The 15937-nt window shown below is 36.8% G+C and overlaps 1 protein-coding gene across 1 annotated transcript in view; it reads right to left on the reverse strand.

Moving 5' to 3' along the window:
• Window positions 1-496: 496 nt before the first annotated feature.
• The window catches only part of PALS1 (protein associated with LIN7 1, MAGUK p55 family member), a 282364-nt gene continuing 266923 nt past the window's right edge, over window positions 497-15937 (reverse strand). The window contains exon 14 of the mRNA XM_073608605.1: window positions 497-15619. Within this exon, the coding sequence (XP_073464706.1) occupies window positions 15443-15619 (177 nt within the window). The 3' untranslated portion in view covers window positions 497-15442. The remainder of the gene's footprint in view (window positions 15620-15937) is intronic.

A 15937-nucleotide genomic window follows, 5' to 3' on the forward strand; every position in this document is an offset into this window, starting at 1 on the left:
AACCACTTTAAATGAATATTCATTTCAATTACCCAATCATGTGGAAAACAAATTACAGTTTACTTGTTTCACCTGCACATCACTGGATATAGTGAATAGTCAAACAATTTATTGTCTGAAGGTTCTCAACTGTACTGAATCAGCCCAATATCGTAAGCAAACGCTGAACAGAATTGTTTGCACATAAGAAAAATGTAAAGACTATCAAAAACAAATACAGATTTACAACAGTAACTTTATTTGAAATCTAAAATAGAATCTTACATACTTTACATAATTGTGCAGATGGTGCCATCTCACGCATACATAGTGCAGATACATGACTGATATAAAAAAAAAAAAAAAAAAACTATAAGGAAAACAAAAATATTAAGGCTTTTTATTTTCTATAAAATTACCAATGTGTCCTTTTCAATTTCCCAATCTGTCAGCTAACAATTTTTTTGTTTCAACAAATTGATATCTGGGGTGCAGCTTTTACTGTATACAGTTTAGAATGGTAAAAAAAAAAAAAAAAAAAAAAAACACACACACACACAGTGCTTAGCATTAAAATATGCCCATTTTACAATGTATTCAATCTTTTTTATTTTGCACGTAATATAGATCATAGTTTCTCAACCAGTGCTATGTGAACCCTAGAACACTCCTGACAGGCTCAGGGGCACGTCTGGCCATTCAAGCATATTCAAAATACCGGTTTAAGTTTAGAAAACTGTAAAATTCATATAAAATAGATATGATTTTTTTAAATGATTGAGATGGGGGGGGGGGGGGGGGGGGGTGGTGAGTACATACCTAATGAACACATGCCAAAGAGCAAACCCTAATAGGGGTATACTTTCTGTAAACATTACCATTGTTTAGATAAGTCAATCACATCTTTGAATAAAGTTTATGAACCAAATGGAGATTTTTTTTTTATATAGATTCACGTGGAACCTCAAGCAGTACTGTTTAAGTGTATACAAATCTAAAACCTTTGTTTGATTTGTGGATAAAGTATGGAACGGTTGTAACCCCTTGTAGTTTTTTTTCCACCTTGTGTGCATCTGAGGAGATTTCTCTTCACATTCTATCCTGGCATCACAACAGAAGAGGAAATCCCCCTAGGAAACATGTAACTAATACATGTTCCCATTGCAAGATTTCCCCTTTTGGCCTATCCGTCGCTTTCTGTCCAATGGTCATTAGGACAAAGAGGAAGGGTAAATTCCAGACCGAGACAACAGTCAAAGCCCAAAAGGGTTTCTAACCCTTCCCCACTCTATGCAAAATGATAAAAATGGCTTTAGATACACTTTACGTTTACATTAAAAATGAAAACAATATAAGCATACTTCTCTGGGTAGTGCCACAATATAGCAAAAATGCAATATACCGTGCAAAAAGATCTTACACCGTGAAAATAAATATACATAAAAAAAATAATCCCAGCTCTTCCTGGTCATATGTTCCCATGTTCTAGATGCATCTTGGTGTCACCAGGTTTCCTCTCCCTAATATGTTTTATCAACTTGATTTGAAGAACAGAATAGGGTGTAAGCCCAATTACATCTTCCTCCCAAAAAATGCCTAGGCTTTTTTTTTTTTTTTTTTTTTTGTTTTTTAGTACTATCTATTGCATGATGGTATGTGGTAGCTACTCAGGAGATACAGTATTGAATACTCTTATAACTGTTTGTCTTTTTTTAAATACAGAAATAACTTCAAATCTGCAGTGTTATATATAAATTTAGAAATGAATTTGCTCATCAAAAAACATACATATACACCAAGCTGCAAGCACACAGTTGTGTATGAAAAAACAAAAATCTGTAACAAGTGCATACCAATATGAACACACATCAGACATCCATTATTGCCTACGTGAACTGAAAATAAACGTATTAATACAACTAGATTTACACAATCTAATTGTATTATAAGTCTATTTTCAGCTCACTTAGGCAATAATGGATGTCTGATGTGTGGTCATATTGGTAGCACAGCAGTATTACACATTTTTTGGTATATATATATATATATATATATATATATATATATATATATATTATTAATAATTTGCAAAGGAGGACTAACGCACTTTTGACTGGAGGACATGCAGCTCAGAAAATGTTAAACACATATCCAATATCCACTTTATATTTAAAAGATACAAAAGTCAACATCCATGCTTTGCACTTCAGCATTCCAGCCCCTTTTAACCATTTACATTTATCTTGAAGGTGGTTGATAGCAGACAGCTCAGGCTGGGCACTGTCTCTTAATTGTGAGATGTTAGTGCCAAAATCACCTCTCTCATAGAATGTATGTATGTATGCAATGTGTATATATCTTTACAAATTATTATAAGGGATATTGTGGATTGAATCAAAACTGCAGACAATACAAAATTCTTTAATTTCAGCTTCATTTAACATTACGCAGTCATGGTTTTTGGCACTTTAGTAGTGTTTGAAAGCAAAGTGTTATAGGATGAAATTCCTATTTATTTAGTTTACAGGAACTTCCCTACAAACTGTTCAGGCACTCAAACTGTATAACCAAAAAACACAAAAGTAGATGTCAGTGTCAAAAAAATAAAGCAAATTTTAACACTTTGCCATAATAAAATCAAATTTGAATCTTCTGAACAGTTTTTAATAAGATGTGAGGGAGGAGATAATACTAAATAAAATATCCCTGAAAGATATTAATCTTTTGGGAATGGTTCAATGAAGTTTCCCCCCCTCCTTCGATCCCCTCTTTAGGCATTATACATGTCTAAATGGGTGGTAAATGGTCGGTACATTTCTAACAGCTGATATCACATATATACTGTAGAAGCAAGTTACGTGGTGCAATCTTCTGGCTTCAATCAAGATCATGTGCCCATGACATGTCTTAGATCTTGAAAAATCAAGCTTAAACTTGTAAATTACCAGAACATGCTTCAGTATAGTTCTACATGGGTTTTCACATTGGTTTGCCCCTTTTTTTGCATCTTGTGCCAAAAAAGTATAATAAAACTAAATATTTTTTAATGACCACACTAGAAGATATTGCTGTTACTATACCAGTATATTATGTATGGGTCACATGGCCACTGTCGGCTTAATCAGGTATTTCATGGATACAAGATACTGTAAATCCTGTTGGATAACAATCAGGGGCAGCCCGTCCATTAAGGGCGCACATCCATGCCACGTGCATAGCATGAATCTATCTACGACCGCGGTGGCCACCCCCTATCCATGCATCCATGTTGGAAGATAGGAAGAAGGGACTCATTTGAAATGCATCAGCCAGCAGTGGTCCTGTGGTCTTCCCCTCTAGTTTCTGGAGACTGATGGTTCCAGGACTGATTGCCCCACACACACACATGGTTTTTACAGGCTTTCATTCATCATACGTTTGTGAGTAGTTTTCTATTCAGTTTTATGCTAATAAATTATCTTGGGATAATGCACAAAGCTGGTGCGCCCTCTTTATCTTTTGTGACCACTAGGATATCCCCTATCCAGGAGGGCAGCAGAGTCTTGAGTCATTGATCAACCGGTCATCACAATAATGTGCAGGAGTGATTTGTTTACTATCAAATAGTTAGTACAGGTGTTAGGAGGGGTAAGGAAGCATTCTGAAGACAAGTTAGGCTTTAGCTGGAATTCTACTTTAATTACTGAACAGAAAAGTTCTCTGTAAATACATGTTTAGATTTGTCAACAATATCTTACATATCTGATTGAAAAGTGGTCAAAATGTCTTAAAAATGTACAACTCCAAGATGTTTGTAGACTGTCTATAGTTTAAAGACATTAAGGGCCTGATGTGTCAAACACCGGATAGAGTATGGCTTTACTGTGCATGTGATATAGAGCTTCATTTATAGGTAAAGGAAAATTCACCTGACTGATGAAAAAAAGAGAAACTGATACTGCATCTGTGTTTAGAATTTATTTTAAGTAAAAAATAAGTGCGGCTAGTCCTTCCAAGTCTTCCAAAATTGATCATGTGTTCTTTCACCATCATCATTGAATGCACATCTCCCTAGGGATAGAAGCCTGGCCGGATAGTGATACGCATGTGAGAATTTCTGCCACACTGATACAAACCCACCCCCCCATGAGTAATTTCACACCACCAGTGCATTAATATATGATGCAAGTCACTAGAGGGGGATTACATTCAATTTAGGTAGGTTGCCTGTACCTGATGGACTCAGTAACCATTCACCTAAAATAAAAAAAATAAAAATGTAAAGCAGATCTAAATCCACCTTAAAGAATTCCAAAAAAAAAAAAGCCCACTGCATTCAATGCATGCCTCTGCTTATAACGGTCAAAATTGCCGCTGCATTTATGTTGGCTCCAACACTAAAAGTCTTCAAATGCCTGGTGTCATAGCTGATCAGGTGTGCTGCACCATAGCAACTGCAGATCTAAATTGAGGCTAAAATGTTATCTTCTTGCAATAAAGGCATCAAGAGCTATAAAACTGGGGAAATTAGGGAAGCTACCATTTTTGACCACTTTCCAAAAATGCTAGTTACTTGGCTATTTCAAATCTCAATTCTTTCTGGATCAAGCATACAAAAAGAAACATTAACGTAAAGTTAGAGTTTCAGATCTGCGTGCTCATTTGGTTTAGTGGCAGTGAAAGAACTGTTGTCTCTGAACCCACATGACAATCAGGGATCTAGCATTTTTAGCAAGAGGATCAGCATGTTCTTTCAGTGCAAGTTCATTTGAAAGTTCAGGAACAAAAGGCTCCCTACAATGGAGCAGAGATTGTTTGGGGGAGATGCATCATTAAAAGGGGATTTTTTTTATAGTACATTTTTGTGGTTACATACATTTGTATTAAATACATTAGCCAATTTCCAATGAGCTGTACCAAAGGAACCTCCGGAAATCTTACGGTTCAGTTACTAGAATAGATATCAGTTTTTTTTCCCCACACAAAGGAGGAAACCTGGCTGAGGACAGATGAAAAACTGATCACCAACTATTTAAAGAAAATGTTTTTGTTAAATTGGTTAAGTGGGTTTCTATTTTTGTTTTTGTTTTTTCTTTGTTTAATCAAATGAATAAGGGCACAAAAGACACATTTACAGGATCCCCCGAGGCAGAACAGTCACACATACAATTTCACAGTTTACCTCTTCCAATGGCATTGGTGGTGTGGTACAGTTCACTGTTACCACTGGTCATCTTTTTAGAGACCAGCTGATGTTTTAAGTCCCTGTCTTGATAGACACATGCTGATAGTAAACATAAAAAAAAAAGAAAAGAAAAAAAAAAAAAAAAACATACTGCATGCCCGTGTAACTTTCAAGGAACTGTGCCAGATCTGCGCACAAGATATCAACAATTACAAGAGAAAAGAAAAATAATCAGGTTTTGACATAAAGGTAATTTTTTTTCACGTTTCCATTTTTCTGAACCAAAAATGAAGGTATTGTTAAACAAGGCAGCAGATAATTCTCAGAGACACCTTTGTGTTTGTTCTTGCAAGAAGCCCTTGGAAAGGCGTTCTCCATCATACACTGAGGGGTAAAGCTTCTTGTAATTTTTTTTTTTTTTTACAAGTTATAAAGTATTTAGTCTATTGACACCAACAGAAAACCACAAGCAACTACTGCTATTGTAAATAAAAGCATACAGGCCTTTTTCACAACTCATTAAATTATTGAGAAGGGGCCTAGTTAAAACTATATATTTTCTTATGTCCATGCCTTGTACCTGCACTGGAAAATGGTGCAAACAGTGCATCCTGTGAGAATAAGCCCTAATGTGGACGATATATTTTATGTTACCAATATTTATTGCAACTAGTTCAAATACTTTAGATTATGAGGTAGGTTGCCTAGATCACACTGAAACAGAACTAAACTACCGCCCCTACATTATTGTAATCTATATTTTCAATCCTCGCTGCTTTTTCTTAAGAACTGTATGTGCAAGTATGTAAACCTCAACAATGAAATTCTCATATCTACACCATTTTAGTCAGTAAAATATGCAATCAAAAGCATTTTATTATAGGTGTCCCGTAAGTGCAAAAAAGTAACCTGTTGATCCTGTCAGAAATATAGAGCTGCCCTTTTTACAATGCCTCTGTTATCTCTAGGAGTTTAATTAGCCCTCCCAATTCTTATCTTAGACTACAAAACAATTGATCCCTATGTTGTGAAGATTAGGAGGGATTATATAGTTTAACAAAAGATAAACTGAGCGGGGTTGAAACCATTTCTTGCAATTTTAGTCCAGAAAAGGTATTATTGTTGTCAGCCCACAGCAGGAAATCAGGACAGACTGCATTTAAGATTAACAGGTATTTTCTGTATTTGCATGGCCAACACACACATGGAAAAAATGAAAACTGCTTGATTATTTACCACATGCTGCTATAGCTTCCGATATCTAACTACTGTGGTGTATTACTTCAAAATCACTTTCCTTATATACTTTAATGTTGACCTCTATGTGAGAGAGATGTAACAAATTAGGTCTCTCTTCCACTGATGAAAAACAGTAGCCACTTGTAATAAAATATCAATTTGTATATTAGTATAAAAAAAATAATTTTTGTAGACATTGCTGGTGAAGGATGGTGGGGAAGCTCTTTCGAATTTCTGTTAGAATATTTTGGAAGGAAGCACTCCTACATACAGCTGAACAAAAATAGGATCTTAAAAACAGCTATGTTTATACCGAGACTTTAAAAGCTACCTACAGGCAAGTATGAAGTAGCCTTCATATGAGAGACCACTGTAGAAAAATCACTTGCATCACTGACACTTGCAATGGAGATGGGAAAGGGAAGCACTAACAGACAGATCAAGCCTTTCTTGGAAAATGGTAGCATTCAGCTGGGGAAAAGTCAAACTTAACCAAAAAAAGACTTAGGCAGGTGATTTTTAGGTCAGTCCCCAACCCAACTGTGTACATCCAAATCGGACAAACATTCATTAATATCTGTAGGCACCCTAAAAAGTATATCTAGGTAAACTAGTGTATGCTTTAGTGCAAAATGAACAGGCAATAGACAAATTTGTTTGTAAGTTTAACTTTCTCATTAAGAAAACCCTATAGTCATTTTAAAATGAATCTCAAAATTTACAAGAAAAAAAAAAATCCAGTCAAGCCTGAGGCTTTTCACATCCAAAATTTGTCAGACATTCTATTAAATAATGTTGCATTTGGTTAATACTGAAGACAATAATATTAATTTACAAGTCAATGCCTTTAACACAATTTCACATGCAAGAAGAACTCAATAATATCCAGTGTTTTCTATTCTGCTGTGATGTATTTTTCAAACTTCACAAATGCTCAAGTTCAGATAACTGAATAGTGAAATGGCAATGTACAAATGATAAATGAGCATTAAGAAAAGTAAAAATTGATAATAATTTTCAAATATCTGAGAGCGGAAAAAAAACTTTGTAAAAGCAGTTACTGGCTGAGAAATTGTCCCTTCAACTTTTTTCAAATAAGCCTTTGACAAAAAATAAAAAAATGTTCTGGCATAATGAAACTGAAGCAGCACATGCTGGGCAATTAGTGGTACAATAGTTATCAGAATATTACCACATCCATAATTACCAACTAAGTGAAAGAATAGAAAATATATCCATCCATTCAAAGAATTAAAGGTTAGTCCAGCCAAGACTGAAATTTGATGGCTCCCTACATATCGAATGAAAATTATATCTGAATTATTATCCCACACATATAGTCTGATTTTGTCCCCTTACCTACCTTGGGGTTTTGGGTGTTCATACCCCATATTGCATTATCCATAATACAGAAAAAATTGCAAACCCAACAAGAAAAGTGGGACTCCCTCTTAATGGCCACAGTATTGTTTGCAGACTTGGAAACTCCAAAAAATCGCCCATATCACTAGAATCCCCAAAGCAAATCATTGGGTGGTTTAATGCTCTACCAAGCGTTTAGATGACTAACAGATATGAGTCTTAATTAAAAAAAAATGTTGGGGGGTTTACATCCACTTTAAATTGCATGCATCTGTGAAACTATGGTACTCAAAATTGCCCACAGGTGACACTTTAAAAACCTGTGCAGGTTATCAGTTAAGAGTTGACTGTGAATGGTGGTTAAAGGATTAGTTCACCTTTTGTAACATGTTACATCCATATTAAGAGTGTAACAAGTAACAAATCCACTGCCGCCCCCCCCCCCCCCCCCCCAGGACCCCGTTGAGACAGGGAGCGGGGGATCTTCTACCCCCGCTCTCTGCCACAATCTGAAAAGAATGTGGCTGTGCGTGGCTCTGCCCACCTGGCTGCGTCATCCATTCACAACACTGTGAATAGAAAACGACAAGGTCCGACAGCCTTTGCGGCTGCCAGCTTGTAGTTCTCAATGAACTACCACAGTCCTGTTGAGCACTGTGGTAGTTCATTGATGCTTCCTCTTAGTGTGTAATTGCCCGGCTGTACGGTGCTTACACACAGTCAGCAAGAGCCTTGTGTTGCACCCATGATTTGCTGGAAAAAATAAATGCACTTTTTTTTACCTGCAAAAAAGATGTGCCTTTATTATTAAAAAAAAAAAAAAAAAAAAAAGGTGAATTTATCCTTTAACTCTTAACCTCTGGGTGTGTCAATACCTAATATGAGTAGCACGATCGGTTGCATTTACAGGTACACACGGCACGCATGTTTACATTCATATGCGCTGTTTTTGTGGGGGGGCTGAAAATGTTTTCCTGTTTTTTGTATTAAATTTTAGGTTACTGACATTTTTAAAATTATTACCTAAAGAGGTATTAAACCCCAAAATGTAATATACTGCAGCTTAAGAATGATTCCGTTTGGTAGCTGCATAAGTTTTCTTTTTTTTAGGCCCTTTTCCCCTTTGTTTTAATCTGGTAATCTGGCCAGTAATGCACTTCCTGTATTAGAGCGCCTCCACTCTTGATGAAGGAGCACAGGGGCACAGCACTATTGTTAATCTGGGGGGAGGGAATGCAAGATGTACTAGCAGATTTAAATTAAATTAAACTGAAGCCCAACTCCAGCTCACATTGCAGTTACAGCAACAGTTTTTACTCTCTTGGGATAAAGATTTTACATGAATAAATAAAAGCTGATCATTTTAACCACTTACGGACCCACTGGCCGTCATTATACGGCGGCTCTTTGAAGTGGAATATCGTTTTTATGGCAGCAGCTAGCTAGCAGATTTGCCGCAAGATCACCTTTATCAGTGGCGTGAGAAGGCCCCCCCTCCCGCCGCGCTCCGGTGCCCTCCACCGCCAGCAGCTGCGGAGGCGATCGGATCCTGTCCCCTGCTTGGCTGGCTGCCGAGTTAGGGGAAGATGGCCCCCACCTGGCTCCATACCATTGCAGGGCGGAAGCGATGTCAAAATGTCACTTCCGCCCATAGCTCTTAAAGAGACTTTATTTTTATTTTTTTCAAACGACATCTTTTTTTATTACATTTTTGTGTAAATATGAGATCGGAGGTCTTTTTGATCCAGATCTCATATTTAAGAGGTCCTGTCATGCTTTTTTTTCTATTACAAGGGATGTTTACGTTCCTTGTAATAGGAAAAAAAAGTGACAATTTATTTTTTTAAAAGAACAGTTTAAAAATAAAAAGTAAAATAAATAAAACTTTTTTTTAACACACGCCGTCCTGCCAAGCTCGTGTGCAGAAGCGAATACGTGAGTAGCGCTCGCGTATGAAAATGGTGTTCAAACCACACGAGGTATCACCGCGAACATTAGAGCGAGAGCAACAATTCTAGCCCTAAACTTCCTCTGCAACTCAAAACATGCAACCTGTAGAATTTTTTTAAACATCGCCTATGGAGATTTTTAAGAATAAACGTTTGTCACCATTCCACGAGTGTGCGCAATTTTGAAGCATGACATGTTGGGTATCAATTTACTCAGCGTAACATCATCTTTCACAATATAAAACAAAAATTGGGCTAACTTTACTGTTGTCTTATTTTTTAATTCAAAAATTGTATTTTTTCCACAAAAATTTTATTTTTTCCAAAAAAATTGCGCTTGTAAGACCGATGCGCAAATACGGTGTGACAGAAAGTATTGCTACAACCGCCATTTTTCTCTAGGGTGTTCGAAAAAAAAATAAAAAATAAAATTATATATAATGTTTGGGGGATCTAAGTAATTTTATATCAAAAAATATATATTTTAACTTGTAAACAAGTTTGAAAAATAGGCCCATAGGCCCAGTCCTTAAGTGGTTAAGCACCCCTGTCAGTGGGAAATGGTTTGCCTCATCACTATTAACTGATACATTTGTAGGAGAGTTTTTTCTTTTGAAAAACAGCAGACTTACTGGCCAGATCACCAGGTGAAAATGTAAGAAAGCCTATAAAAATTGAGTGTGTTGGGGGGGGTCCAGGTGGAATTCAGTACATTCTGGTGTCTGTGGAAGTAACTGGTTGGCCATTAATCACCTCCAGCCGAAAGCTGACAGTAGGCTGAACAAGTGTACACACTATCCCAGCTGCTCTAGTGTGTTTAACCACTTGCCAACCAGCCCACAACGATATACGGTCGGCAGAATGCCACTCCTGAGCAAACTGATGTACCTGTTCGCCAGTCCACAAAAGCAGAATAGCGGGCTTGCCGGGATCGCGGCAGAGGCAGAACAGGGAAACAAAGCAACAAAGCATTTCCCTGTTCTAACTGTAGGCCCATTCCCCCTACAGTTAGAGCACGCTGAGGGAACACACTTAACCCCTTGATCGCCCCCTAGTGTTTAACCGCTTCCCTGCCAGTGACAGTAATCAGTGGCTATTTTTAGCTCTGATTGCTGTATGTCAATGGTCCCAAAATAGTGTCAAAAGTGTCCGATCTGTCCGCCGCAACGTTGCAGTCCTGATAAAAACTGAAGATCACTGCCATTACTAATAAAAAAAAGAAAAGAAAAATAAAAAATAATAAATCTATACCCCATTTTATAGACGCTATAACTTTTGCGCAAACCAATCAATATACACTTATTGCGATTTTTTTTTAACAAAAATATGTAGAATACATATTGGCCTAAACTGAGGAAGAAAATCAGTTTTTTTATATAATTTTTGGGGATATTTATTATACCAAAAAGTAAAAAAATATTAGTTTTTTTTTCAAAATTGTGTGTTTTTTTGTTTATAGCGCAAAAAATAAAACCACAGAGATTATCGAATGCCACCAAAAGAAAGCTCTATTAGTGGGGGAAAAAAGGACGTCAATTTTGATGGTTACAGCATCGCACGACCGTGCAATCGTCAGTTAAAGCGGCACAGTGCAGCTTCGCAAAAAATGCTCTGGTCATTAAGGGGGTAAAATCTTCCAGGGCTGAAGTGGCTAAAAGTCTGTGCTGCTGCCAACTTTATATTGATGGAAGCAAAAAGGTTAAATCAAGCTCTCACTGACCTCTTTATTTGTACTGTGAAGAAATTCATGCTCATTTTTACAACAGAAGACAGAGGCACTGAAAACACAGCTCTTTTTGTAGTAGCAGGGACTTGTCAGCCTGCCTGTAAAGAGCAGGTGTTTTAAGTCAGTGGTCATCAACCTTGTCCTCAGGGCCCACTAACAGGCCAGGTTGTAGGTATTACCTTGGGGAGATGCAGACTAGAATACTGCAATCACTGAGCAGCAAATGATATCACCTGTGATGTATTTCAGTTATCTTGCAAACCTGGCCTGTTAGTGGGCCCTGAGGACAGGGTTGATGACCACTGTTTTAAGTTGTTCAAATCTAAACAGCAACCTGATTTCAATATTTCTGTTATCTGTGAGGATGAATTAATATTTAGTTTAGGTGCGGTTTAAAGCAGTATACTTACCTTTTTCTCTCGCTCTCCTGGCAGCCAGAGCTCTCCTGCATGGGGCAGGCCCCCATTGGCTTTCTGTACACTGCAGGACTGGCGAAGAGGGGTGGTTTATTGAACCAGTCACATGCCACGGAGGAAAGCTTAATGAAGGAATAAGGTGTTTCTACTTATTAATGGTTAGTATCTCTCTACACATACAGCAGAATACGTAATGAAGCTACAAGAGGACAACAGTTAAAAACCCTGTTGGAAATCAGATTACTCACTGCCATGAGCAATGAAAATAGGATACTTTTGCAGTAGGTAGTCTGCATGCATTCTTGTGATTCTTATGGATCAAAAATCATCTGGTTCAGCAAGGACCATCCGATATCTGATCTATGTGTAGAATTCCCGGTTCAACAGAGCTGATGTTGGAAAACCTCATTTCAATCACCAACTTGTGGCCAATTGGCTGCAGTGCTGATCAGTGTATTCTGACAGCAAAGTAGTCCCACTTTCATAATACAATAGCACAGTAGGGGGGGTTCCTCCCATCCACTTTGTGTGCATGCAGTATTTTTTGAAAAAAAAAAAAAAACTGTATGTACTCAGCTTTATTGCACTAATGCTATTATGAACAATACTGCCTATGTCCTCATGATGTAGTCAAGTGGACAGGGTTTCGGATTGCTGACATCTTTATGTAGGAGGCAAATCTGTAGACAATGAAGTCTTCCTGCCTTCACAACATATTTAACTTTTTTCCTCTAGGGTTTTTTTTAATCTACAGTTGACCCCCAGTATTTCAGTTTTTGATAAATGCTGCAGAAATAACTAAGAAGAGTATCATGTCTCTCAAGGACTCTGGAGAGGAGATATCTATGCCTAAGTTCCAGGATCTGCATAGCTGCTACTCTCTCTTCTAGGATTTACATTCAATGTTTGGAGAACAACCCAGTTTGTAAAAAGAACACCCCTGTATTTCGAAGAGGGACAACTGGAAGGAAAGTTAACAGCACTGGTCGGGAAAACAGATAGGAAAAATGATACAGAGTTCTTGCCACTGCATTCCCTAAAAGTTATAAAAAGGCAGCAGGTGACATTGCGCAACAGACTAACATATCTCTTCTTGGTGCAGTCTCCACTTAAAAGAGAACACATATACAATAGTGTAGTGTAACATTACAACTGATGAATAAATCTTCATCTTTCACATTCTGAAATCTCCATACAAATATAAGATTTCTTGCCAATTCCATATTTCACACGAGAGCTTGACATAGAAGAGCATTCAGTGCCTGTATTATTCATGCTGCAATCTGAACACTGGAGGAAGCAATAGAGCCCAATGGAGGCACCATGGAGGTGGTGTATACAGCATTACAGTCAGTGTAGTGTAAAGCCACTCTGCCCCCAATCCCACAGGGAAACGAAAGAACACACAGAAATGTGCAGTCTGTTGACTATAAAGCACATCACCCCCAAAACAAAAATGGGAAATACTGCAGTTTATAAGTCTATAGATGTAGTGGCTGAACTTGCTTTCTTTTTTCAGGTGATGAACATTTTTGTCTAGTACAGAAAACACCTGTTGCTCCTTCCTAAGAAAAAGGCAGTATCCCTGTTACTTCTAGTGAACTGAAAAATAAAGAACAAACATTGTTATCTTTCTTCTGTAAACTATATGTCCTAAAATTCCTCTTTGTAATAGAGATGGATAAAGTAAATATTTTTAAAGTCCAGTCCGTGTGACAACTATGATGAAAATGTATGCACATTCATTCTGTGTGAACTAACCAAGGAGAGAATAGGGCAAAATCAAAAGTTCTTAAGATATTTTCTTTTCTGGTCAAATGTTCTTCAAATATTATAAACAGCAGTAAAGAGAGGCTCATTCATAATGAACAGACTGAACTGGGGAAATATTGCATTATGGCCACCAGATGGAGCTGAGGATTTTAGAAAATAAATACAATTTAGTAAGATGTAATATAATGTAACAATTATAGAGAACACTGGAAGGAATTTGCACATAAACAGGACTTTGGTAGTAGCACAGTTTCCATTATTTTGCAAATTCCCTTGAGTGTTCTTTTGCATCATATCTTTTCTTTCGAAGATAAAATGTACTTCCCATGGTCCTCAGCTCTGCTGTGTGGCCATGATGCAGTATTTTCCTGATGCACTATGTTAAAATGTACCCATCTTTACTACAGCCCACAATATTTGAATACATTCTTTAAGAAAACTGCCTAAGAACATTATATATACATACAAGTTTGCTAACTGAACAGTAAGGTATATGACACACAAATTAATGTGCTTTATTACGTACCCTACCTCTGTCAGTTATTGCTACCTTCATTTAAAAAAAAAATGATAAACCCATACAAGGTGTATTTGTTTATTATGAATCAAATGAGCTAAATAAAAACAAAACAAAAAGTTATGTTATAATTTAGGCTGCTGTTGACCAAAAGCATCAGCTGGAATCTTGGCCTCCTTAACTGCATTACAAAGGGAACAGATTGCAACTGGTTGCTATGGACAAACACTTTTCTATATATATCAAAGATGCAGATTTCCTTTATATTAGAATTTTTAACTGAATTGAATATGTTTCTTTGAAATCTATTACCAAGCCTGGGCAATTTTATCACTGAGATGACAATTGTCTTTTTGAGCATACCTGTGGCTTAAAAAGACAATATTTGGAGTGGAAAGGTATCAATCGTAGTGTTCATCACCTGCAACTGAATAGCCCAAGTTTATTTCAAGAAAAAAAAGTTTACATTCTTTTCAATCTGTAAAACAAAATCTACTGCTGGCATGAAGTTTTGCTATAAAATGGAATGTTTTCAAGTCACAGATCATTAAAAACAGAATTTGCTCTTCTTTAAAAATATTGGCAGAACGTGTACACTCCAGCATGAGATCTGCCATGTAGATTTCTAAATCACATTGCTAAAACACAATCTATATTTTTTTTTTATGTACATCCAGTTATAAGAAAATCCCAGTGACTTCTTTAAAAAGTGTTTTTTCTTATCATAAGTGTGAATATAAAGCCACACTATAATATTCACAAACCACTTGGGATCAGCTAGTAGAGCAGACAGGATATGTGCTTGTTTCTTTAACATTATTACAAACCAGCTGACCAACCAATCCCATGGAGGTTGGAAACATATTTTTGTTAGACACTACCAGTGTTGTTAGTGGATAATCTGAGTAGGATCTATAGTTTATTATGTAGAATTTTTGTTTGGATCCTACAGAGAAAAGATTAGAGAGCATTCTTTCATGGCAGTGACTGGTTATGTACATTTTATATATACCACAAACGCACAGCAGCCAAGCCCTATTCATCACTGAATGTACACAGGCATTATATTCCATTTCAACAATTGATCTGTTCACAAATTGTGGGACAATTTACACCAGTTTTTGGGTACTGGCAGCACAGCTACTTATATGTAGGCTATGTCTGAGCCGGTGGTTGGCCAACATGCTTGGAATCCACTTGAATGCATTTTGAATCCTAGCTTAAACATATCCTTTAGAATAAAAATTGATTTATTCTTCTTAACATGCGCTGCAACTTCCCTTGACTGCCGTTTTTGAAACACATCTTTTTGTTTTTTCATCGCAACCAGGAAGATGGAACCCACTGAGGCTCTGTGTCCAATTTATTGATTATCCGAAGTAATTCCTGATAAGCCTTGTCTAGGTCAGTATTTACAATGGCTGTGTCAAAGTAATGCCCGTTATTTTGCTCCATTTCTCTTGCTTTTTCAATTATGTCTCTTAGTTCCTCTGGCTGCATGAGACAAAAAAAAAAATATATATATATTTTATAATCAACAAAGATATTAAAGGTGTTGGCACATTTAATGCAAACTATAAACAAAATCAAATGCTTTTTTTTTTTTTTTTTTACTCTGCATGAAAGGGGAGAGGCACAGCAGACCACTGGATGTATCTAGGAGGTTGGACACTAGCGAAATCAAAAACTCCTTGTACCCCCTATGCATGCCAAGTAAGCAAAGAAGCTAGCCAATAAAACAAAATACAACCTTTTTAAAAAACACATTTTTAACCATGAGAACATTCCTATTAAACAGCATAATACAAGTAT

Source organism: Aquarana catesbeiana, linkage group LG13 (assembly GCF_042186555.1).
Source record: "Aquarana catesbeiana isolate 2022-GZ linkage group LG13, ASM4218655v1, whole genome shotgun sequence".
Lineage (NCBI taxonomy): Eukaryota > Metazoa > Chordata > Amphibia > Anura > Ranidae > Aquarana > Aquarana catesbeiana.